Here is a 25,981-nt window from a genome sequence, read left to right on the forward strand (position 1 = left end):
CTTTTCCTATTGAAATGAGTAAAATCCTCTCATTAACTCCCATCCCCCCAAAAACACATTGTATTTGTAATACTGTTGGTTTTAAATGGAAAACAGTAGGCTATGTTTGATAACAATATAGCAATGACATAATCAAACATAATGTTATTCACATCAATCATTTTTTTGCTACATTTTTGAAGATTTAATTCAATGGATATTGTGCAAAATTGCAGAAGCGGTGGAATCTGTAAAAAGAAATCATTTATTCAAGTGTGCAACGTGTGAAACTCATTCCAAATATTTTTGAGAGGCTGGAAGATATTTATGGCATTTTCATTCAATTAAATGAGGAAAGATGATTTGAAATAGATTGGATTTGAGTTACAAGCATGTTCACGGGACAAATTAAACATTCTCAGGGCATCACTGTATGCTGTGAGGGGGATTTTGTGGCATTGTCTATATCTTTTTTGTACTGTTCGAGGATCTCCAAAATGTCTCGAGTCAAACTACAAATATGAGCTTCAATCAATTGACATTAGTTGTGATGCCTTCAGGGACATTTATTAAGGAAGGGAAGGAGCATAAATACAATTTACACATTGACTAGATGAAAAACTATATTTCTTCTGACAATCTTATGACCAAAAGGCACTGAAAACCCCTTGCAGTGTTCTCTCTAAATTCAATAAAAGCATGACGGGTGACAACAAGGTTACCGGCTCATATAACTTTATTTAATTTTTGTTCTATTTTTCAGTCAGTAACCCAGGCTCACTTTGCTGGAAAGTGCGTATGTGTTTTAATACCCATCTGTCTATGTGTCACTGTCTTTAATTAGGCCTTCAGGTCAGGGCAGTGTTGTCATTAAGGCAGTGTGTGTAGGTGTAGAGAGCAAACAGTGGAGTTGCTCAGGAAACATTGTGCCATGAGGCAAGAAGCAGGTTCACTGAGTTGGACAACTGCTATTATTACACATATTTATATCAATAACTATATTTATAACTATATAAACACATACATGCATATGTAATAAAATACTAAATTTTGATACTATCTATCTATCTATCTATCTATCTATCTATCTATCTATCTATCTATCTATCTATCTATCTATCTATCTATCTATCTATCTATCTATCTATCTATCTATCTATCTATCTATCTATCTATCTATCTATCTATCTATCTATCTATCTATCTATCTATCTATCGAAAACGGATATTCTATTACGCCACAGTACTAGAGTGATTCCGAATACCCAAAATGAAGAGATTATGTGGTTTATACTGATGCATCACTGTTGTCAGACGCAGCTTCAAACTCAATGCCCTCGGGTACTCGAGCCACCAGCAGAATGACACTGTACATGGCGTTGTAACGCTCTCTGCTGGGCAACAAAAAAGACTGTATGTAGATTTACATCATAATTGCTAGCGCTTCAGCATCACAGCAGAGTGGCGCAGCGGAAGCGTGCTGGGCCCATAACCCAGAGGTCGATGGATCGAAACCATCCTCTGCTATTCATTTATTTATGTTATGGTCACTAAATTGGTTCTATCTATCTATCTATCTATCTATCTATCTATCTATCTATCTATCTATCTATCTATCTATCTATGTATGTATCCATCCATCCATCCATCCATCCATCCATCCATCCATCCATCCATCCATCCATCCATCCATCCATCCATCTATCTTCCATACCTATTAAAATTCAATAAATGAGTATTTTCAGTTCTTTGCAACATTTAAGTATATGATATCTGGTGTGCATAATCTGGAATTTGTACTTTAATTAAAAAAAAAACTATTGATTTTGATGAAAATATATGGTTGATTGAAAGTAATACTGTTATCAATATAGTTTGTTTGAAAACATTAAAATTATTCTCTGAAAGTTGATATTTGCAAATTTGAAAAAGTGTACAACTGCAATGCAAAATATTGAGAGGTGTTTCCAACACTTCCCCTCTTTTCTAGCGGCTACTGCCATCCTGTGCCAATGATGGGTAGTGCTCATGCATGCACCAAATTGAAGAAGCAATATCTATGGTAAATATTTAGAGTACTGTATATATACACTGGTGGCATGGTGAACACTTGTTCACACGTCCGCCTCACAGTTCTGAGGATGCGGGTTTGATTCTTTCCTGTGTAGATTGCATGTTCTCGCTGTGCTTGCATAGGTTTCCTCCCACATCCCATAACCATGGATGGTAGAACGATTCACTCCAAATTGCCCATCAGTGTGAGTTTGTCCCTGTGTGCTCTGCGATTAGTTCTGGGTGTCCCTCGCCTACCGCCCAAAGTCAGCTGGGATAGGCTTCAGCACACCCACCATCCTCGTTGTGAGGACAAGCGGTTCAGAAGATGGATGAATGTAAATAAACCAGCAAATCAGATTTTCATGAAGATAACCAAAATGCAAATTATTTCATCAATATTTGTTTCATATACTTGCTGTTTTTAATAGTGTGGGAACTGGAAGTATTGTCTCCATATTTGAACCCTTATAGTGTTTCGGTCCATATTTTCAACTTTCAAGCCCTATGATATTCCTTCATTTGTCCTTAATTATTCTTCTCCATCTCATGTACTTTGATAAGGTTGTATAACAGCTTATCAACTGAGCAGTCAGTCAATCTTTGATTTTCAGTCACATGATCTCAGGCCACAAAAGAAAAAAAAAACATACAACAGTACTACAAAAGAAGAAACAAAGTTTCATTTATTTAATACGTCCCCCCTAGCTCCACCACACACACTTGTTAATACAAGGTCATAATCATCATCACATAACTTTGTTGTCAAGCAAAGCAACTGAATGGTGGCTAACGGAAAGGCACAAAACTGTGTGGTGGAAGGTTCGTGATCGACTACATTGCAATGCAGTGTCTGTAATTGAAGAAATGATGCATTAAATTAAGAAAATATTTATGTTGAGATTTAAGCACAAAATACAAGTATTCATTCTTTGTCACATCTTTTGTCCAAAATGTGATTGCAGGGCTGGTAAAATGTTTAGTGTGCCTTCTCTTTCAAGAGTTCATTTTAATTTGGTGTGCATTTAGAAAAAAATAATTATCTGGCATACAAGTCACGGGGCTATAGTTTGCCTGTACATTCAAGTCATTCGACAGCGAAAATGATTTCATTCTGTACAAGCGATTAATCATTCACGCGTATAATATTGTAAAGGGCAGAGAGGGTACTGACCCCCTTAGTTTGGGAGTGGAAGTAGACATGCAGTCTTGAGTCAAACAACGCATTTTGAAATGGTTTGGCTGTGTCAGTCATTGGCAAAGGAGGAAGAGACAACCAGTGTGGCGGTAGCTGGGATACACAAGGGCATAAGCTAAATGTTACTTTTGAAGGGGAAGGCTAGAAAAAGAACTTTGGGGATTGATTGAGGGGGTGAGCTTTACACAGACTGGTAGCCAGTACGACTCTTCCTCCGGCCAATCAGGTAAGAGAGAAGGACAAGGACGATTAGGAAGCTGAGGGCCACGCCCACCGCGATAGGCACCAAAAAGCTCAAATCAGAGTCCAGGAAGCACTCCTCGGCTAAGTGGCATACAAGGAAGCACAGACACACACACACAAGAGAGAGTAAGGTTAGCACTGGTGGTTAATTGGGGGGAAAGCTTTGTGGGGAAGGAAAAGAGAAAAGTAGGAATGATAAAAAATCCTCAGCATGGTTAGAAGTTTCATACAGTCGAACCTGACTAGATTTCTACAAAGAATCAACAGTGAGATAACTGAAAATCAAGACCATTAAAATGCCATCATTCTGTACACACATGCATTAGTGGACTTATTTGACATGTTTGGGATTGTTTCCCCAATGAAGTGTCGAAACTTTCATGAATGAAAGAGTATTTATGACAATTGTGACCAAAATATAGTCCTTCGCTAGTTTCTTTTTTTATAGCCACAAGATAATCATTCAAATTTCAGGAGCAATCAAATTAATTTATGGAATCAAGGGGCCGACAAATACTCCCTCAATAACAAAACCACAAAATTACTGTTCTATGACAAGATTCAACACAAAAATCTGCTAATGTAGTTGGTTTTGTTCCCCACAAGTGGTATAATTCCCCTAATGTCAAATGGTCCATTAGCAAGAAAGAAAAGTGCGTTTTAAGAAGAAAAGCTAGCACCAAACAGTGGTGCTAATTCAGGTGCAGAGGTACGCGGGTGGTTCTCTTGATTACAAAACACCCACCTCCCCCTCAATCATAATTATAAAAAAAAAAAAAAAGACGATTCTAGAAGGACTCGTAACCACTGGCCATGTTTCTCTTTCTTCCGATGAAGTAGGCCAGCAGAACAATAAGAATGAGAACAAGCAGGGCAACACCGACAGCTATGGGAACAAGGAAGCTCTCCGAGTCAGTCTGGCATTCCTCAGCTAGATGAGAGTGAAGAGAGAAGAGGTTAATGTCTTCATAGAATAGTGGGGATTAAGGGAGTGAAGAATGGGTTAGTATAAAAAGGTGGGCTCTCTGGTTCCCCCCTCCCAAAAAACATTTACTCAGAAGGGCTAGAACAGCAGCACACTTTTATTTCCATAAACCTCCAGAATACTAAAACGATCAAGTTTGACGCTGCATAATTCAGGATGTGAGCGCAAAACAAAGAACGTTATACACACAGATTCCCTTTTGATGAACTTGCGAGATGGTGGGGGAAAAAAAATAAACCTGATGTAGGCTAAAATCATAGAAGCCAATGCTTGCACTGAGCAAGGCACTATTCTCTATGGCATAAAGCTGAGAGTAACACTGCAACTGTTTAAACACTCACACAGAATCCTGGAGGAAGCAAAGTTACGGTGCAAATTAAACAAAACAAAGAAAAAACAAACCCAATTGCTGCTTTAGTCGGAACATACAAAGCCATACAAAGCCGTATTTGGGCCATGCTGAAAAGATTCAAATCCAATTAGAATATAGTTAAAGAATTATGGTGAAATGTGTAACTATTTGTAATACGTGTGTGTGTGTGTGTGGGGGGGGGGGGGGGGGGGGGGTAGCACTATGAGGGGTTTTGATAAACATGATTTATCAAAACCGTAAACTGCAATTTAACAAGAAATGGATGTAATACTAGACGAGAGCAATGCATGAGTGGTCGTAATACTATGAGAAGCTTTAGCTTTGACTCAAAGTTAACTTAAGAAAGTTGGAATAAGAGTGAATAATTTGTGAGGTCATAATTCTCTGAGGAGAAACATGTAATTCTATGAACATTAAGTTATAATGCAGGGGCAAAAGTAATGTGATACCCCAAATTTTAATGAAAATAATTGTGATTTGACCCCCCAAATAATTATGTTTGTTTTCCATACTATACGGCTTAAGGCTATGACTTTTAAAATATGGACTATTAAAACTTTCTCAAAATATTATAACTTTTTCTTAAACTTTAACCCAACTTTCCAGTTGTATTCATCACTTTACGACTCTGCTTTAAAAAAACTGTCACTGTTACAACTTTTTTGGCGACTTTACTTTTGTATTTTCTTTTCAGCAAGGCCCTAATTCTCCTCCGCATAAATGAGTAACACTAGTGTCACACTGGCTTATCGTCGCAATAGAAAAAGAAATAAAACACAGTACTGTTATCCTGAGGCTCTGAGCTGGCTGCAGTGCAAGTTGGGGAAAAATTAAACATCACACAAAGTCAAGGTGAGGGTGGCGCTGAGCACCTTTCACACCATTATGGCCCAACAAGGTGGCCATGGAAAGCTTCTGTCTATCTGTACCTCCTGTTGAGATTATTCCGAGACCACCAATGACACATGACGGTGTTGCACATTAATTTTGAAGCGCCTGCAGCCTTCAGAGCCTGGATCACAATACATAATAATCATATGACAATTTCCAAACACAAATAGACATAAAAGAGCATTTTAGTGCATTCAAACATCCTCAAATGAAACAATACCATCCCTTTTCACCAAATGTCACAAACAATTATGGCAGAAAAGACGCATCCGATTGATTTCTCTGACTTATGCAAAGTGTGACAGACCCTTTGAGCAGAAAACGCTTGACACATTCTAACCTCTTTCTTGGTCTGGGACTATAAAGGTCTTTCACAATTGTGTAATCTAATGTTTTTTCCCGCTCTGCAGGGGCAAACATTGGCTAAAGCTTCTTTTCTATGCGATCCGAGTGGTGCGCGCCTTCACTCTTTAGTGAAAGATTTTGCTAAACTAACTTCATTTTCTGCACTTGGGCGAAGGGTTTGCATCTGAATCCTGAGAAAATATTCTGCAGCGATGAAATAAATCATAGTAGAGGTGGGGAACCTTTTTGAAATTAATTACTTAGGATTTGAAGCTTTTTTCCCCCAACAGTTCCTCTGAGGCTTTGTTTGTGGAATTTCATGGCAGGCAATATACAGACCACACGGCATAGGTTCCCCACCCCTGGATGATTGGAATGAAAAATACAAATGAAAATAAATCAAAGTAAAAGTATGAAATGTGCAAGCGATGAAATCAAGAAAACATGGAGTGTCGGCAGAGCAAATGCAAAATTGTCACGGTGAGCTGAATATAGTCCCACAGCATTGCTAAATTGCGTTACACAGGTGCATCTCAATAAAGTTGAATATTGTGAAAAACCTTTTCAGAATGTTACCCCCAAATTGACCAAAGGGAACAAAATGACTTCTAATATAGAAATTAAAAAGGCATTGGAAAGATATTTTTATTGATTTTATATAATATACATAGGAGTTGTATGTTTTGTATTGAACTAGGGAATGGGGCTAAACAAATTTGCATTTGCTCTTTCACAAAAATGAAAAAAATGAAAAAAATGAAAAAGAGAAGAACATAAACACAGGGAACAGACAAGTTTGGTCCTTGAAGAAAAACTACCACATTATTGTCTCAGCAAACTCTCAGAAATGCTCAGTGTGCATGTTTAACCCTCAAAACAACTTTGCACATTTCTGATTTCAATGAAAAGGGTTTGAATTGTCAAGAGCCAATTATGTTCATTGCACATGAATCCAAGGACCAGGCTTGGGGGGACCCTCTGTCATATTTTGTGACTGATTTGCAAAGTGACTTCTCAAAGTGTCTGATATCCAACATAGGTCTTTCTCCGACCAATCACGTATGCGATCACTACAATGAGAATCAAGCCAGCCAGAGCAGCGCCGACAATGATTGGGATTAAGATGCTGGTGTCGTCCAATGGACACTCATGGGCTGCAGATGAAAAGAGAGGCAGTCAACCACACATTTCTGCCCTGTTTCTACTCAACTCATCATGCTCTCTACAGGTTATAAATGCTTTCCCACAAAGCACAAGGTACAATTTTTGTTTTGATCCTCATCTCTGCTTGTATGGTTAATCAAAGTGAACCGACTTCCCTTGGGTCACAGAACACTAAGGCTGAAATTACATTGCAACGATCGAGTAACAATTCCAATTTTTGCCCGCAAGTGACAGTCGCGATGTGTCATGGCAGTATAATGGAGGAGGGGAAGGAGGGGGGGGGGGATGTCTTCAGATGGTCTTTTGGTTCATTTTTAGTGTGAATTTCTGGATCTAGGCTTACTCTAGCTCTTTGTGTATGTTCACATTACTTTTTTAAGCTTGACTGTTCAATATATGGCGTAAAGTGGATCGGCTACTGCAGCTGTTTTTGTTTTCACTTCACGCAAGCAGCAATGTGTCAAAAAAGGTTGTTCAAAACTAAAGCATTTTCTCACAAACTAAAAAGCAAAACAACAAACAAACCCATAAGTTTAGAAGTGGTTATGTTTTCTAGCAAAAAGGGTAGTTTCTCATGTTAAAGATTAACGGCAGACTTGAACAATAATAACCAGTGTTAGGTGAAAGAGTACCTGTACTGAAGACGCCCTTCTTCACAGCAAAAGGCTGCACTTGCAGGTTGAAGGTGAAGATGGTGAGCTTGCCGGTGATGGTATAGTTCTGCTCCTTGTTGCACATGTACGAGCTGCCCACTGCTGCTTCCCACAGACTCAAGCTGGTGTTTGCCTCAGAGAAAACCACACCTAAAGCAGACACACAACCCGATATTAGCCTCCTCCTACTTGGAGAATGTGTTCAATGCGTTTGAGGAAAACAAAAAAACTACTTGGCTTACCAGAACTCAGGTTTGCGGTGACATTCACAGCCTGTAGGTGGAATTTTTTGGTGTCCTGTCAGAAAAAAATAGTCGGATCAAAGACAAGAACGCACATTTACCCCATAAACATACATCCTACCAACACAGAGAGCTCAGACACTCCATTAGGTACACTAACACTAATAACTAAAACCAGAGCGGAGTGACCGTCACAAAATATGCTTTGACATTACATTTCTGACAAACTGGTGCATTTGTCAACTTCTGTCTTGCCCTCCCAGTTTTATTCTATTGATACAGCTGAGAAAAAAACATAGACAACCTTTGTGAAATTTGTTACTTGATTGACATACAGATGGCTATCTGTGACCGTAGACCCTTGTGCTCGTGGCGTGCTTCACTGCATATAAAGTATATACTTATGCAGTAATGCAATTTAAATCATTAAACAGTGTTGTGCATAAAAGAAATTCGAAGTATATTTGAAATAAAGTAAGTAGATTTTCTGGACTTATTTTACAATAAGTACGTACTTGCATGCTGAAAACACTTAGTGCTCTTCAAAAATACTTAAAGAATTTCATAATTTTCCATTACAACTTTTGGGCTGAAATAGTTTGACAAAACTCTCTTATTTTAGTATAGAATATATATATACTTTTGCTGCATTTATTAAAAAAAATACAGCTGAACTTTGATTTTACGCAGACTTTGGGGTTCAGAATTTGGAAATCGAGTTAACCCCAAAAGCGCGTTATTTAGAAAGTCTTGGAAGTGTAATAAAATGCATGCCATGCATACAAGTGTATCGGGAAATTGCAGTAGGGAAATGCGTACTAAGATGCATTTGGAGAATAACATAATCAATAACATGAAAATGAATACAATATGATTATCAAAAATGAAAAGTCTTTACAAAAATCTATTTGGACTCAAGCATTGAAACACAAAACTAATAGAAATGGTCCAGCTCTTGTATTGGAAATGCAGGTGGAGGTGTACCTAATGTTATGGCCAGAGAGACCAGACACAATACCGCAAGAGAACTTACATTGGTGAAAGTGAGCACGATAGTCAAGGCATTAGATACCAACACCAGCTCACTAGTGTTGACGCCACACGATCCAGACGCGGTGGTCACGTTGGGATCCAAGTTTATCTCTTGATACTTCTAAAGCAGAAAGGCCCAAAAAAATCAGAGTGGCTACATTCTATCTCGAAAATTAAGTGTTGGGGGGGGCTCACACACACCTCGCCAAGCTCAACGCCAATCCGCAGGGCGAAGTTTGCCAACAGACATGCCGTGCTGTTCTCATCAGGTTTGATGTTGAACCTCCCAGTGGTGGGTGTGGGGAGGGTTGGGGCAGGGGTTGTTGGCGGAGTGGGCGTAATGGTGGTGGCATTCGTCACTGGAGCCACTGTGGTGGGAGAGGCAGTGGGCGTGGTGGGCAGGTCGGCCGAACAGGTGGTCACTGCGAAGAGAGGGAGGTGCAGTTCGTAAGAGAATGTCTTTATATTAGGTTGAGCCCACCCTTACAGTTTTTGCTTTGTGTGCCGTTGCTGATGAATGCCTGGATGAGCACGTTCCACAGGGTCTGGTTGACTGAGTTGGACCTGATGGTCTCTTCACTCATGCAGGAGTAGCAGGTGTCCATGCTTACGTCGGTGATTTGAGGCCTTACATCCGCAGAGAGGGTGTCTGAAGGAGGAAGGAAGAGACATATGATGAAAATTTGACTTTTTAATTGCTTGCATACAAACAAAAACAAACAAACAAACAAACAAACAAACAAACAAACAAACAAACAAACAAACAAAACAAACGGGGAGCCTCAGTTGACAAAGAGTCTACGGTCACAGAGTATCCCCAATATGTGCAAACAGTAAGCCGGAACATGTCGCACTCCATCACTACAAGCCATTTTCTCTGAGAGAGTTGGTCTTTCAGGCGGACAGGGCCAAGGGCCACCTGTAGTGGTGGCCTGGTGAAGCCTTATGCAGCCATGAACCACTGATCTAATCTGATTATGATTACATGACATCTATCCATTTTCTATTTTATATACGTGGGTGTGCTGCAGCCCAGTTAAGTTTGGGCAAGGGTCGTCAGTAAACCCATCAGGCGTGTTTCTAGATGTGTGAAGACACCAAAATAATTGGCGAGAACCCAAGCAACCATGAGGAGACCATGTACAAAGGAAGATCAAAGCCCAGATTAGACTCCCAGAACCCTGAGGCAACTGTCCTAACCGTGTTTGAAACTGTCTCCTGCTGATGGGCTCTGACAAAGACCAAGAGGCAATTTGATTAAGGGTGTACAAGAGGAATGGGCATATTGCACATTATTTCATCCTTACTTTTTTAAGTTCTGAAATGTGTTTTTGTCTTATTTGTTTTTTATGTTTTCACATCAGAAAACCCTGTTATCTTAACATCTGTGTTCACGTTCCAAACGTCACCTGCTTGTTAGATTCTTGTTCCTCCTGTGTGTCATTTGCACTCACCATAGAGCGCTTGAGTCATTAACAAGCCTGCACTAAACGCAGCGTGTTGCTAATTTGCTAACACCCAACTGCTCAAGGTGTCCAGTATGCAACTGTGTGTATTGGCGACATGTCGGCATTACCGTTCAATGCAGACTTAGGGAAGATGGTGGAGTCACTGAGGTTGTAGGAAAACGTGATTGAATCCGCCTGGTACGTGTTCCCGTTGACAGTGAAGTTCACGCTCCAGGAGTGTCCCGCTCCGAAGTTGAGCTTCAGGGTTGAAGTTGTGTTGCTGCATTTGCTTCCGTTAGACGTGACTTCGGAGGGAAGCTCAAACGTGGCTATCTCACTCTGTGACAAGAAGTAGCATAAATAGTAAAGCGGGGTACACACTTATCAAAAATCAACAATTTGACCATTTTTCCTCTTCCTGATCCAAGTCAGCAAAGACCAATTGTTAGAGGTCTTTAGACTATTATCCTGAGCAAATGATCCTGTTGTATGGTTTGTGTTAAAATTGCTTTTTGCCCTCCATGATCTGCTCCCAAAAAAATGGTCAGTGCCAATAATTGTAAATGTTAAACGTGTGTTCATAAATCACAATGACAAATCCTTGCATGTGGTCAACAGAGTTTGGGCGAGCCACTGACTCTGTGGACTGCTGTGAGAAGAAACAATAGTGCCGGACGTAAAAACGACAATGTGCCTAGTTTGCAACCACGACGTAGTTAGTAGACATAGTTAGTCTATCTTATGCGACTATTATTTGTAGCTTTTTCAGTTGTATGTGGGGGCAGTTTGGGGACTGATTGAGTTCCAATTTAGAGGTTCAACGGTAACAGCAATTCTACAGTTCTTTCAGCTGCAGCCCAATAATTCACCAGTGCATGTGACAGGATGTGCACCAGGAAAACACAAGTGAAACGCTGACAAGCAAGAATCTGGGGGACTACACACCTCATCATTTTTGAGAGTTGAAGTGCAACAAGAGTAGAAAATGGCATCTTTGAGATTAGAAACTTACCTTGTTGTCTGACGTCGCATACAACACTGAGAATTTGACCGTGACATTGGCGTAAAGACACAACTTGTCATCCTTGTCCATGACCTTCACCTCAGCCCCAAGTGACAGATGGGACACTGTAAAGAGAAATACAAACGCATATCACTAATTTCCCTACATTTACAGTCATGCTTTACAAGATTCACCAAACTAACTGCATCTATAATCAATCAAAGGTATGCCTTGAGCTCCCTCAGTTGAGTGAATAAAATGCCCCTTGACCAGTATTGGAAGAAATGTGTTATTTTTTAAATGTTTTGCTTTACAGTCACACAACTTTGAACAGAATTTACCAGTAGCAAGCCCAAGGTTACGCTTAACCCTAAACCTAACCCAAAAGCAAAAATATTAGCGTAGAAATCAATGCTCAGGTTGACATTTATTTTCATAAAAAGCTCATCTTCACCACTTTTGGGTCAGAAACGGGTGTTTTTGGTGAGACCAACCCGTGTTCTACTTTTGATTACTAAAGGGAAAGAGTAGAAAAAAAAAAAAAGGCTAATCTTTTGGGTCGATTTTGTTTGTATTATCACAGAACAAAGGTGGGTTTTGGAAAATCAGTCAAAACAGCTAGCAACATGGGGAACTGTGGCAGAAATTCCAACACACTCCTATTTATCGACGTGACTATTCTAAGGATTACGCAAAGATAAATAACGCTAAATGTTAAAAGAATAGGCGTCATCGAGCGAGGAGATCCCAAAATGAACATGCTATTCTACATTAGCTTGACCGCGACAAAAATACGCTTTATACAATGAAAGCAAACATTTGGACCATTTTTTCGAAGCAAAATATTATCTTTTTGGAGTCTGTACTGCAAAAATGAACGTAACTTTCTGGCCAGTTAGCGCTTCATGAGGTCGCTGCCCCATTTAAACACCAACATGGCGCTAAATGCTAACAAACGAGCACGATGTTATATTTTACTTCACGCACAGTAATAATAATAATAAAGACTGCTGTGCGGTTTGCATTGTTGCCTCCGGGGAGGCTTATACTCGAAGCTGAGGGTGGTTAGACAAGCTGGGGTTTAATCATTAACGCAAACTTTAGCTTACAAAACTAGCGTTAGCCAGCCATTACGCTACTGTGACGCTACCGAAGTGACACCAGCAAAGCTAGATTTCACCATTGCCGTCACAGTATAGTTTGGCTGGAAACTAGTGTTGGCTCTCCCATACAAAATAAATGTGTTAATACACCAGGGCGTGTAAAATTAGCTTCACGCGTCCTCTGCGATACTCGAGTGGCGATGTTGTTGACGTAATTAGCGCTACATCTAAATACGTCAGCGGAGTTGACGCATTCGCCATTTTATTATTACTTGTTTTTTTAGGTTTTGCAGAGACAAATGTTTTAAAATGTGTGTGGCGAAATAAACGGTTCATCACGGTTTCAATAAAGCACCAGGCCGACGTTCGATCCAGGAGTTGGCACCACGTCGCATATTCTGTTTGCGATCTACAGCAATTTCTTTACTAAATGCACATAAAATTAACGAAACTTACCAAATCCAAATACGAAGAAAAGCGCAAAGGCAGCGTATCGAAACATGATGTCCTGCTGATTGGCGATGAATAAAACAAGAGCCGAGCAGTCGGTGCAGAACTTGGGACTTGGCGAACGCTCTGCCGTCAGTATGAGGAAATGCACGATTGTACGTCACATATAAAGTCATATGACAAGGCCACAGGTCACAGGGGCAGGAGGTGTGGACTCCCTCCGATAATTGCCTCTGTCAGGGATTTTTCACTGCACTTTTGTCATTTTGAAACAAGACTGGGGAACTTTCATCAGATTCCAAAAACAAAACCTCCAAAAGACTGTTATGAAAAGCATCCCCCGAAACACAAATCCAAATTCTTTAGTCTCTGCACAATCAGTTCAAACCATGAAATCGAATGAATCGTACTGCAAACCTCTACATGAAAGTAATTTTAATCTTAAGCAAAGAACCTAACATGTTTGTACAAAGATATTTATTCTTTCATGTTGTACGCCAAAACACTCATCACTTTCCGCAAGCCCAACAGAACTCTTTAGTGCGTAACATGGCGAAGAGGAATAAATGTGAGGTTGAAAATGACGATGAAATGTGCTTTTGGCATTTAAACTGGGGGGCGGGGAGCCAGTGGACTGTAAGCAGGTTAAAATGTCGTGTCGGCTAGCCAAGGACTGTACGAAACAAAAATACAAAATATAGCATGAAAATTGAAGTGCTCCTTTTTTTTCTGTCGTGTCAGTTTTGACAACTTGAATTTGACACAGTCACCGAGTAAAGTAGCCCAATAGTCTCATATTTGATAGGGGCTGATCGGCATTTACAAGATGCTGAACCCCCAACTGTTCCCCCCAAACTGAAGAAAATAATTGGACAAAGTGACTCTAACAAAGAGCATGTGTGGACAAGGAATCTTAAGTTTGAAAATAAATATTTTCTGTCACTTGAAAAAAAAAAAACGGAAAAGAAAGAAAAAAAACCCAGCAAATGTGTCTATGTGTGCATCCTTTGTCCAGTGAGCTCAGAGGCACTGAGAAGTATGGACAAAATTCTTGACGCAGGCGCAGTCCACAGAATCTTGGACCCCCTGACGAACATCCTGTGGAGCGGAATCCATTCTGCTCGCCGGTAGCTGGCTTGACAATGACATATTAACATCCACTGGGGCAAAAAGGTTCATAGAGGCGGAGGATCACTCATGACCATCTGTACCTCTTTCTTTCTCACTGTTCAATTTTATTTGTTTGTTCTCTAAGCCACATAGTTGTACTGGTTGGGATTCTCCTTGTCACGCTCCATATAGTCTCTGTCGATGAGAGACTCTATCCTCTTCTTTAGGTCAGCAGGCTGCATGGAGAAGCAGAGAGGAGGAACAGGATTTGAGCCACACAGTTAATGTATGCGCAAATATGAAATGTATTACACAACCTAAGCACACTGCAGTGGAAGAGCTTGAGGGACTCTTGTGTAAATGTGTTTACCATTGTTGCTGCAGAGGTGGTCGTAATGTGAAATACCCATTGCTAAATATACTGTATACTGTTTCGTGTGTTAGTCCAAATGAGTTCTGTTATGTGGGATGGCAAGTGGTGTTTATTTCTTATTGTTGTTTACGGATTGTGTAAGCAAAACATGTCCAGGGGCTGGCACACATGTCAAGTAAGTTTGATGGAAATCTGGACGAAATCAGGCCAAGTCACCATTTAGGCCACGATGGAAGGATTCAAACATCTGTTTGTATCATTTTGTTTGCAAAATGTCTTGTCCTTCATGTCGTTTGAGTCATTACATTAGTTTCCTTATAACGAACAGTCGGGGGTCGGCTATCATTTGTCATAGTCATTGTTATATTTGATATACAGTAAGTTGAGAGAATGCTGTTGATATAAATGATGGATACGTGCGTGAAACGATATCACTCCAACAAAACTCCCCTGGGATTGAAAGCACATCCAGGAAAGGTCTGAAGAGCCTCTCCCCACGCAACACAGTACAGATTTCTTTCAAATGGGTACGCCATATCTTGGGGTTTCTTATAGAAAACATGCTAGGGAGCTGGTTAGCGTCACCGTGTCAGTTGCTATGGTAAGTGACTCGAAGTTTCATTTACCTCTCTTCTTGGAACAAAAAACACGAAGATTCCCTGATTTCAACCTTAACATACATAGTTTACCTGCTTTCTGGAATACCCCCCTGCTCAATGAGTCAGTCATTGATCGAATTGGTGACCATAAATACTTGACTATCACTAATATATTTTGGCACAATACAATGTAACCATTGTATTAACTTTCTTTTGCTGCAGAGTCGCTGCTATGCTACTTATGGGGTCTGCTAATCAATACCACCGGTTTCTTTTTTGGCACAATACTACAAATTTAGCGCCCGAAATGACCAAAATAATCATTATTTAAGTTTGAGGATCAATTTCATAGGCATCAACATTTTTGCCAGTACTGATTTCCCCTAGAGGACTAACAGTGCACTCAGTGCTTTCCATTTTTGTTACATTTCTATATATTTTCACTTGGAAACACAACTCAAAAGTTGCCAAAACCCGCATACAAGTCATTAGGAACTTCCTACCTTTGGATTACCCTGTCCAAAACTATTACAGGAACCGAATGGATCAAGACCATAGTTAATTTTGTTTCCCCTCACACATTGACGTTGCCAAATTTTGGTGTGCTCAAGAAATTGCTGGGCATTTTTAACTTAAACTTGTCAGACAATCAGAGAAAGGGGTTTCCCAAGTAGAAGTGAAATTTACGAATAGTCTAAAGTGCATGCCTTGTTGCTCACAAATTTGGAATACGTTGCACTGTTGTAATGGAACTGAATTATAAAGCAAGATCCTTCTGTGTAGGATCTCAATTGATTGTATGGATGCACCTAAATAAGATGGATTGGGTGTAAATAAAGCACGGTTCAAAAGTGGACTGACTGACTGGAGGAATAACAAAAGCTGGAATGTTCAGTATTGACCAACAGCAAGCGACTGATAACTGAACAATCAGTGAAATCATTTTGTGCATATGAACCACAAAAGCACTACTGTTTGCTTTGCAGCATTTTTCCTCAAAGCAAAAAGGCTTCATCACCTTGACGGGGAACTTGAGCTGGTTGTACACCTCTGACATGAGAAGGTTATGGCTCAGAGTTTTTCTCATCTTCATGATGCGCACGATGGCAGCATCAATCTGATACTGTCGATCCTGGAAGACCCTCTCCGTGGTGCTGGCCTGCTCCTCCACCTGAAGTGACACAAAAATTTGCAAGTTCACTCTTGACATGCCCGGTGAGGACACTGTGAGCGTGAGACCCAAAAGCTGTACCGTCTCTTTCATCTGGATCTGATTTATTTTGATGCGGAAAAGCCTGTGTTTGAATTCATCATTGCAGGAGAACTTATCTCCATCTTCTACATCTTTGCTTTTTGGGATTTTGGTGAGGACACGCGCTTTGCCACATGCCAGTGACTGCAGAGTGCGACGCAGCTCACCGTCTTCTGTAGACCACATGAAACCTGGGATCAGTTGTGCTCAATGACAGCGACGTGCCAATGGGAGGTTGGCTATACCAAGCGTACCTATTCCTGTCGCCAGTTTAATCTCCTCCAGGGTGAATTCCTCCCCTTCATTGAACATCAGCAGCACTAGAGTTTGGAAAAGTGACACCTGCAGCTCCTTCTTGCCCTGGTGTGAGAAACACATTACAGTTGATACAACCATACGATGAAGTTCATCAGACTAGCGGAAAATTTGGTCTTTTCTATTGCACTAGTTCTACAGCAAAAAGTTCTTGCTCCGCCCTCAGTGGTCACTTTTGACACTTTCTGGGAGCGGTGGACTAACAATGGAACGGCCTCCTCTGAGATGCCTCTAAAACGCAGGCCAAGCAGAGCTGTGATGTCACGGTTACATGAATGACTGACAGATGTTGGTGTTTTTAAAACGATGTGAACTCCTCAATATTCCCATTTCGTTGTTTAAGCACACAAGACAGAGCCGCCATACCGCCAAGTCATAAAAATAAAGTATAACTGTACAGTACTAATATATTGTGTCTCAGAAAAATACTTAACCTTATTAAAATTGTATCTGTAGCAATAGGTGAAATACGGTCAAAATTTTAATGAGACTTTTCGAGTAACGTCGTCGACACCCTCCAGCGTTCTTCTGGCCACCTGGCCAAGTGTCTGCCACCAGCAGGTCATTGTCGTCACCCCGCGGTGTCTGAAGCCGCACCTTGTAGCCTCGGCATTCCCCCATCCCAACTGCTGAGGCCTCCGCTTTTAAAATCTTTGCCACAATCTTCACTATTTCAACTCTTGGTACAGGTGAAATAGATATGGTATGGTAAGTATTGTTGTAAAACACAAAACGTGTACCCTACATTCTATACTGGATTTTTATGCCTTGGTGGCGTGAAAACGTCTGCCCATTTGATGGGCTGAAATTGTGACGTTTGTTTTTGGTTTAAAATGAATTACCCTAACTAGAATCATACGTCGCATTGTGGGCAAAGCTAAAATCCTGGTCACTTATTGTGACTTTTTGTGTTTCAAATAGTAAATCCTTGCTGTGGCGGCTTGCTAAACTCAACTAATGAGCTAACTTGTTGGACAGTCGCATCCACTCTATTTCATTATGTCGTAGTACTGCAGCACAAGTATTTGGCACCCCTTCACAAAAAAAATAGAAGATGAATGTACTTTGAATGAACATTTATGACAAATTCTTGTTTAGGCTGCAGGGGTTGAAGTTGAGGGAAAAAAGGCAGTGGCTTATTGTTGTTCGATCTTTGTGGCATTCTAAAAAGTAAGTACCCACACCTCTTTAAATTCAGCTTTTAAGACACAGTGGCCAAGCGTCGATTGCCATTGTAGTTTTCTGCCGCTGTGTTTGCCCAGGTAGAAGGTCTTGAAGATTTCTTGCAGGCGCACCATCTGGACGCAGATAACAGCAGCATTTCAGGACAACGCATTTATTACATACGCATCAAGTTATAAAACAGTGATTATATAAATATTTGCTAACCTCCGCAGGAAGATGCACTTCCATAGGGATGTAAGTGGGCCAGTAGCCCATCGTGAGGATGTTCACAGTCAGTTCGATGTTACCGGGGATGTTTTGGCACTGCATATACTGAAAGACATACAACATGGCAGGAGATGAACATGCTTTGGTCAAGTATTCTTGCGGGTGGTTGGGAGGAAGCTGAGGACACATCTTCTGGCTGTTTGCTCTGGGGCAATCCAGCTTTTCCCACTTCATAAAAAACATGCATGCTAGGTTCATTGAAAACTCTAACTCTGTTGTGAATGTATGTATCTACATATATGTGCCCTGCGATTGGCTGCTGACCAACCCAGTGTGTACCCCAGTCCTCGAACACAAAGTCAGCTGAGATTGTGTCAAGTTCACCAGTGATCCTAATGAAGACAAGTGCAACAGAAAATAGAGGGATGGCTGTCTAGCATCACTTTGCCTGTGAACTCCCTGCCAACAGTCGTTTTGCAAATTAGGCTGTGCTCACACTGCAGCTCAATTTTGATAGATATGTGACATTTTCAAGTTCAACCGGGGCCTCTTTTGTACGTCGATATAAATCAGCTATAGTATATGTGACACATCTGCAGTGTGCAACACTCATCTGAACCCATCTGACCTATTCATTTCCTGTCACTTTTCTCTGAAAATGGGCACTGCAGCTAATTAGCTACAGGAAACAACAGGTTTTTTTGTGCATTTATACCTGTTTGAACTGCACCATAATGTCTTTCGAAAGCTCCATATCTTTGAACATCCCCTCCAGTTTGCTGGTGAATGCTGCCCCACACTCTAAAATGAAAACATACAGTCAATCAAATCATACAAACCTCCTCTTTTTTCAATCCTTCATTTAACACTTGCTTTATTTTTATTTTTTTACCATGTTTTAATTTGGACAACATTGACTTTTCAGCATCCACAGAAGCACTTTTTCCAACCAGTAACCTCTTGGCCAGATCCTTCTTGTAAAAGGCCTCAAAAACGTCTTTACCTAAAAGAGAGCAAAAGCAAAATATATACTCAGCAATGACCACAAAGGGGACACAACACCACTGTTATAAACCTTGTTAATTATTACCATAGATAAATCTAAATATAATCATTATCTTATCCAACATCTTTTCCAATTCTTCATCTGTTGCCTCTTTGTTTCCAGCTCGCAGTTTAGAATCCACATGTTTGGCTGGAAATATAAATGACATTTAGACACAAGAAGAAAACATTTAAGACTTCAACTATGCAGAATATCTCACCTATGAGCTCTGCTGGCTTATTTGGCCGCTTGTTGATGAATGTTTCAAAAGCCTCCTTCATGGCGTTCACAAACTTCTCATTTTTCATAAAGCACACATCGATGATATGGTCTACCTTGTCTTTGAAGTCTAGCAACTCTTGCACCATTGTCTTGTCTTTTTCAGGGTTAATCACAATTGTGCTCCCGAACGCCTGCAGGATGTGTTTGGAGCACATTGTAAGATTCAAACTTTCAAAACAAAGAAACTAGCGTCTCCCACTACATGTACCTTTATGTACTCTATCCAGTGTTGCAGGAGGACTTGAACACCACTTCGCACTCTGCTGAAGAGCTGATAGAGGAGAGACAGATCCTGAATCCTATTTTCATCCAGCAGGTGTGTCAGCCCTGGAGCAAAAATTCACATTCAGTCAAAATGAAGGCTTCATCTAGTGGAGGTGGTGTGATGGAAAATGTCACAATAATTTTAAATAGTAGAGCTGGGAGATCATTTAATCGCCCAACCCAATAAAGGCTTTGGGTAAAATTGATTTAATCATTTCACTGGTCTTTGCTACTGAAAAGTAACACTTGCTTTAATTTGACTGCATGGAGGTCATTTCCATGTCATGTCTAACTGCAACCAAGCAACATCTGGTGAAGTATGAAAATCAACACATGGACGCCAACTGGCGTTGTGTACTACACGTCTTGCTACATTAGCTGTATCTGCTTGAGGTGTGTTTATTATTCATTTGCACGTGGTGAGGGATTTATGTTTGGGATGCCCCTCTGTGCCAAAAATCATGACCTTGGGTTGTCTAACCCCTTCAATGATAAACTGAATAAGCTCTTATTTTAAATTATTTGTTTCTGGTGTACTCTATTGGAGCATGTAATTGTTTTCCCATTTCAGCGACTGCTTACCTTTCTGCAAAGTTGCAGTGAGATGTTCGCCTAGCAGCTGCTTCTCCACTGTGGCAATAAGAGGTTTTCTACAATGCAAAGAAGCAATAATTAGACATGTTTTCTATTTTTATATATTTAATCAGAATGAACAGACAAAGTGAAGTGGAACGCTCACTGTGTGCTCTGGTCTAAATAGGTAATGACTCGGTCTGCCTCCTCTTCCAAGCGTTTGTTGACATGGTGCAAATACTCGGGTACCTGTAAGCATATGGTGGCAAGGCAGGCAGTGAGATTTACTGAATAGCTGTCAACAAGGCAGGGAACCATCTTTGTTTACACGAGTCAAAATGAACATCACATAGGTTTGCTGCGATGTGATTTTACGTGATTTTTTTTTTTCAACAAACGAGGAAAGAAAATTAAAAATTACAATGATGTGGTTAAATCTAAAATAACAATTGAACCATTAAAATGTTTAGTTTTAACAAGATAGTCTACTGATGTACTACAATATTTTTTTGAAAAACTGTTAATTTAAAAGAGTATTCTATGAACGTTTAACACACCATATAAAGCAGGGGTGTTTCTTCAGGAATTGCTTGCAATTTCTTTCAACTAACTAGGAAAGACAATTGATGATAAGGAGCTATGAGCTACGATGACAAATCTCATATTATAAATAATCACTACAACTTTCAATAGAATACTCTTGTGCTCTACTAGAGCGATTTTCTGTGGTAAAAGACTGAATGAAGTATTTTGAAGAGTATTCCTTCATATTTTGTTGCATTTTCTCTTGACATAATTTGAAATGTACTGGTAATGTGTATTACTATTCAAAAATAATTTTGATATGAGGTAATTCTGCCCCAGTAGAAGCTGCCCCCCCCCCCCAGCCCAATTGCACCACGGTAAATAAATATCCAGGCCACAAATTGAAAAAAAAAAAAAAAGACAGTTTAGTGTCATATTTGAATAGTTCTTCATACCGACAGCAATATAATCACATAGCTAACCTCTCGCTCCTGCATCAGTCTCTGGCCTTCTGCAGCATACAGGCGATTTGTCTCCTCCAGAAAACGCTGCTCAAAGGAGTCTTGATAAATCTGTCGGAAATTAGAGCATTTTCAATTAAGTCCTCCATCAAGAGGTGAAAAGAGGGGAGCCATCAGTATAATATTGCTATACAGTTGAGTTACCTGCAAGTCAGAGAGCATGCTCAATAGGCTTCTCAGCAGACTGCGGTCTATCGCCTCGCCGTTACGCTCCCTTTCGATGAGGAGCAGAATACCATCAATGGTTTTACTCTGGACCTTCAGGTCGCTGATAATGTAGAACCTAAAGAGCTCCAGACCCATGTCCCTGCGCAAGATAAGCAGGCTTATGAGCAAGACATTCATTGGAGGTTTATAGAAAATAATAGATCAGAGATAACTCACCAAATTGATGGCAGCATAGAGTTTTGTAAAACATAGGTACGGTCCAAAAATAAAAATATACCCCTGATCATTATCTGTGGAGAAAAGAAAATTCAGATTAAAATACATCAAGCAATATTGCATCCCGCCATTCTAAAAAATAAATCAAATTCTTTTATATACACACTCATTAAGAAAAACAAATAAAACTTCTGGAAATGACATTAGTTTTGTCACCTAAAATTTACGATAAGGTAATGGTATCGGTACTTGGTGCAACACAACACTAGTGATATTTCTGATGGGAAAACGGTTGTTTTCTACCTACTGCAATTGAATTCAATGTCATGACAATACCCACCTATTGTATGAAAGCAAGTACAAAACACCCAAAAGCATTAAAACCTACCATTTGTCTGCAGTGATCCTGCCAGCACTTGTCTATTTTCTTCAGGAAGAGTACACTGTCCAGGGCACCCGTGAGAACGGTGTTAAGGCAAACGTAAGGTTATTGACAGGTTAGTATATTTATGACGGACTCAATGAATTTAACAGACCTGCCTCACGGAAAATATAATAATAAAAAAAGGATATTCTCTGAATTGATCAATCTGGGCCTTGATGTGATCTTCACACACGGCCCTCAGCTGTTTGTAAAGCTTGGCGGAGATTTTGTGGGAGCACAGATTCTCAACAGCCTGCAGAAGGGTTAAGAGGAGCATGTGAAGTTTAGGCAGAGGGAAAAGAGGAAAAAGCGATGGGTGGTAAGGCAGGACACGATACCTGGTACAGCTCCTCTAGGTTGTACTTGATGGACGTGCTGTTCTGAATGGCCTCCACTGCCTCCTTCAGCTTCTGCCATGTTTCCTGTGTGTAGTTCTCTGGCAACTTGGGCTTTTCTGGGTGCAGAACAACACAGGATGTTGAAAGTCATTGAATTATCTTATTGTGAGAATGATGCAAGCATGGCAAGCAAAAGCCACTTTCTTCCGAAAACCCGCCTTCCACGCAGCTCGTCGTTGGCTCAAAATGAATCGTGCAATCACATTTATTTATTCGTTGTGACGTTTGGTTCCTGAGCAAATCGCTCTTTGTCAGCGGAAGTCCATCCTCATTCGAAATGGCACGCGGCAGAGACATGATAGTTTGTTAACATCACTCAGCGTTGAATAAGTTTTAAAGAAGCAGAAGTAAGCATTCAAATCCCAGCAGCTGACAACACAGGAATCATTTACTTCAAACTGTCCACTCTTTGCTAATTGGTTTATTTCGTTTGCCCAGGTTTGCCCTGCCTGAGAATTGCTGTTGGTGAGATTGAGATCAGACTCTCTCGCTCGTACAGGTCAAGACAATAAACAAATAAAATAAAATTTCAACAAAAATATTGGGATTTTATTTAGTTGACTCTTGGTCTTGACGTTTGATTTAGTTCATTGATAGTTTGTCATCTACTTTTGAGGTGTTCTGTTTTGCTGGCAATTCTTGAGTGCACCTTGTGCACAGTCAAAAAAGTAACTGACAATGTTTTTTGCTTCTCTCCTGAGGCAGCTAAGAAAAGCCCATGTAGCCTAATTACAATTTGCCTGTATTTCCAAATGTTTATTATTGTGTAAATGCCAAAAGTGACCTTAATGACCTAATACAGGCTGTGCAAAGCGTAACAACTCATTGTTTGACCATGTGTGATGTCACACCCGTTTAACTTGGTGCTTGTATGTAATTTAGGCTAATACTGATGTGCCTCAGGTGTAGGTGGAGTGAATAGTCATTTAGACCTGTGTGATATAACAGTATATGTTGTAGTGCGAAATAAAAATGTCTTCTGTATGATGTAACCCTCTATTGACTATATTATATTGATTTGTGGGGTATTGGGTTAGCTCGCCTGATACATTCATGTAGTGTCCAAAATGTGAACTTGTGTGTCACCTTTCAATTACGTCACCTTTGTGTCTCACTCTCCAGGCATGACTACCGTATTTTCCGCGCTATAGTGAGCACTTAAAAATTTACTCAAAAAAAAAAAACCACAGTGCGCCTTATAATTCAGAGCGCCTTATATATGGATCAATTGACGAATTTGTTGATCCATACTAGTTGTACACAGCGCTCTGCCAAAATGTTTCAGTACGTTTCAGTACGACTAGTAAATAAAACTAGTAAAGGTCGCATCGCTTTCAGCATTACAGCAACCGTGGTCAGGGGCGTCACCAAAGTAAGCTACTACTGGTCGATCGCATGGCAATTTTAAAAAAACAACAACAACATTTTTTTCTATAGCCTAGAATCCATCCCATCGCTTCATTGACATCCAGGTAGGGAATTTATGTATATAAAAAAAAAAGATTGTCAGATTTACAACCCTATGCCACTGAGTGGGGAAATTCAAAATTCCTTTGTGACAAGTGAGTAAAAGGCAAACGTCGGCCAACCGTTTGGTGAACATTTGCAACCTTGAAGGAACCTGACAAGAATACAACATTTCCAATTATTCGCTGCTAAATGGGATAGCGGCTTAATTCTTCAATGTGCCTCACCCAGAGGTAGGCGCTGGTATCACTGTAACCAATCATCACAACAACATACTCTAATCGTCCGGAGCGCAAGTTCCTAAACATTACAAGTTTTGAAACATTCGTGTAACAAGTTCCAAAGCTGTGCAAGACACTTTTTAAATGGTGTGGGAAATTATGATTGCTGACTTCAAACAATCCGAGCCATGAAACGAAAGCCACTGTAAAACAAATAGCTCCCTCCTACTTCCAGTGTCTTATGAAGTCACACATGTATTGGCTTCCATACCAGAGCCTTCAGGAATAAGGTGGATAAAAGTTAATGTAATTGCAGAACTGCTATTAAACAGCTGTAGTGTCTTTATTTCATCTGCAAATGCTGGCAATGATAGAGGAGCATCACTGGGGGGAAGTTCGAGTATTCAGACAGGGACGCGGTGTTGATGCTTTATGATCATCTCTTGTTTTGTCGCCATCTTGTGGCATTTGTAAGTATTTTTAAAATCCTTTACAAGAAGGCGTTAGTCTTGATCCCTATTTTTGCACAAATGGTGTGCAGTGTGGCTTTATAATTTCTATTATTTAGGCGTACCTTTGAAATTCTTAATGACTAGCTTCTTGGCGGCGCCGGGCTTGCTGTTGGAGAAGGTCCCGGAGCTCGCCACGCTCTTGGTCAGTCCGTTGGCATGGTGGCCCCCCACGCCGGCGGCCAGGAGCACAGCTTTGCTTTTGTTGTTGGAGCACGAAGCAGCAGCAGCCTCCTCGGCCATTTTCACATCCAGCCCAATGAAGTCCACGGAGTCCTCGAAGCGCAACTTCTTCTGGATGTGCACCGGCGACGAGGAGGCGGACGAGGAGGAAGTGAGGGTCTTGGGAGGCGAAGGGGAGATAGTGTCGCTGGTCTCTTCCCTCTCGGAGCCGTTTATTTTCCTCTTCTTCGAAGATATAATGTTGCCGCTGTCGTTTTTGACATTAGTAGCCGCTGCTCTTGCCTCTTGGGTTGGCGGTGGTGGGGGGTTAGGGGAAGATAAACCTGTTGGAAACATGAAAGAACGGGGAATACTAAATCTTAGCAGCCAGTCTTCTGATCAGAAACTTCCCAAAGCAAGCGAGAAGGACGAGCTCAACGTTGACGGCCGTATCTTGAGCTCCACACGAATCCGTCCTCAGCTTGCTTTCCTTATCCCGCGGAGGAGAAAGATAGGAGAGTGTAAATTGTCCCGGTACAAGATCCACTAGCAGCTAGCCTGCTCTCTTTCTTGTTATTGCTGCTGGCATCCGAAAGAAAGATGGTGGCCTATTGCTTCCTCTTCTCGTCTTGAAACGCGTTGTCCAGTCCTCCAACGAACAACACTTGACAAAAGGAGCCCGTCAAAAAGAACACCTTTGAAAGGACTAAAGTTGGGAGACGAGTTGTTTCACGCAGGAGTAAAGAAGCCACTAGTATCAATGAGAAAAATGGCTAAGAAAAACTACTCAGTGACCCCACCGGAAGTACTTTGTACAAAAGTACTTTTTGCACCAACGTGTTCCACCCCCTGTTGGCTGTTTTAACCACAAGGTGGCGCCATTTGACACTTACATAGTCCACTGTTTACGAGGGAGTTCTCTTAACTTATCCATCGACCCATTACAAGCGCTTATCACCACAAGGGTCGCAACTCAACGTTTTTAAGTCGATTTGATGGATGGA

At 40.6% G+C, this 25,981-nt stretch overlaps 2 protein-coding genes and 1 non-coding gene across 5 annotated transcripts; 1 reads left to right on the forward strand and 2 right to left on the reverse strand.

Annotated features, from left to right (window-relative positions):
* Positions 1-1,434: 1,434 nt before the first annotated feature.
* trnam-cau (transfer RNA methionine (anticodon CAU)) lies at positions 1,435-1,506 on the forward strand. The gene has a single exon. It is a non-coding gene; the product is annotated as a tRNA-Met (tRNA).
* Positions 1,507-2,692: 1,186 nt separating this feature from the next.
* lamp2 (lysosomal-associated membrane protein 2) lies at positions 2,693-13,335 on the reverse strand. 3 transcript variants are annotated; one of them, XM_088381643.1, is made up of 9 exons: positions 13,168-13,335; positions 11,618-11,733; positions 10,734-10,944; positions 9,645-9,806; positions 9,359-9,579; positions 9,159-9,278; positions 8,126-8,180; positions 7,863-8,033; positions 2,693-3,553 (listed from the first exon to the last, which is right to left on the reverse strand). In XM_088381643.1, the coding sequence occupies exons 1-9, from the start codon at positions 13,211-13,213 to the stop codon at positions 3,411-3,413; spliced, it is 1,245 nt and encodes a 414-aa protein (XP_088237769.1). In that variant the 5' UTR covers positions 13,214-13,335; the 3' UTR covers positions 2,693-3,410. The 3 variants fall into 3 exon arrangements, with proteins under 3 accessions (XP_088237769.1, XP_088237775.1, XP_088237779.1); XM_088381649.1 differs by lacking the exon at positions 2,693-3,553 and adding an exon at positions 3,560-4,403; XM_088381653.1 differs by lacking the exon at positions 2,693-3,553 and adding an exon at positions 4,537-7,220.
* Positions 13,336-13,579: 244 nt separating this feature from the next.
* cul4b (cullin 4B) lies at positions 13,580-25,787 on the reverse strand. The gene is made up of 20 exons (XM_088381663.1): positions 24,881-25,787; positions 22,559-22,674; positions 22,370-22,473; positions 22,185-22,254; positions 21,797-21,870; positions 21,557-21,719; positions 21,374-21,463; positions 20,533-20,615; positions 20,376-20,443; positions 19,738-19,856; positions 19,468-19,660; positions 19,293-19,397; positions 19,095-19,205; positions 18,918-19,003; positions 18,200-18,307; positions 17,995-18,108; positions 16,750-16,855; positions 16,496-16,668; positions 16,262-16,414; positions 13,580-14,507 (listed from the first exon to the last, which is right to left on the reverse strand). The coding sequence occupies exons 1-20, from the start codon at positions 25,332-25,334 to the stop codon at positions 14,412-14,414; spliced, it is 2,586 nt and encodes an 861-aa protein (XP_088237789.1). The 5' UTR covers positions 25,335-25,787; the 3' UTR covers positions 13,580-14,411.
* Positions 25,788-25,981: the final 194 nt, after the last annotated feature.

Source organism: Syngnathus floridae, chromosome 1 (assembly GCF_059516105.1).
Source record: "Syngnathus floridae isolate MCC-2025c chromosome 1, RoL_Sflo_1.0, whole genome shotgun sequence".
Classification (NCBI taxonomy): domain Eukaryota; kingdom Metazoa; phylum Chordata; class Actinopteri; order Syngnathiformes; family Syngnathidae; genus Syngnathus; species Syngnathus floridae.

Coding starts and splice junctions, on each gene's coding strand:
- lamp2 (XM_088381643.1), bottom strand. CDS start 13,213: ATGTTTCGATACGCTGCCTTTGCGCTTTTCTTCGTATTTGGATTTG. Junction 10,945..11,617: donor ATGCGACGTCAGACAACAAG/GTAAGTTTCTAA, acceptor TTCTTGTCACAG/AGTGAGATAGCCACGTTTGA. Junction 8,034..8,125: donor CACCGCAAACCTGAGTTCTG/GTAAGCCAAGTA, acceptor TGTCTGCTTTAG/GTGTGGTTTTCTCTGAGGCA.
- cul4b (XM_088381663.1), bottom strand. CDS start 25,334: ATGTTTCCAACAGGTTTATCTTCCCCTAACCCCCCACCACCGCCAACC. Junction 22,255..22,369: donor CAGATTGATCAATTCAGAGA/ATATCCTTTTTT, acceptor CACCGTTCTCAC/GGGTGCCCTGGACAGTGTAC. Junction 19,398..19,467: donor TAAGCCAGCAGAGCTCATAG/GTGAGATATTCT, acceptor TTATATTTCCAG/CCAAACATGTGGATTCTAAA.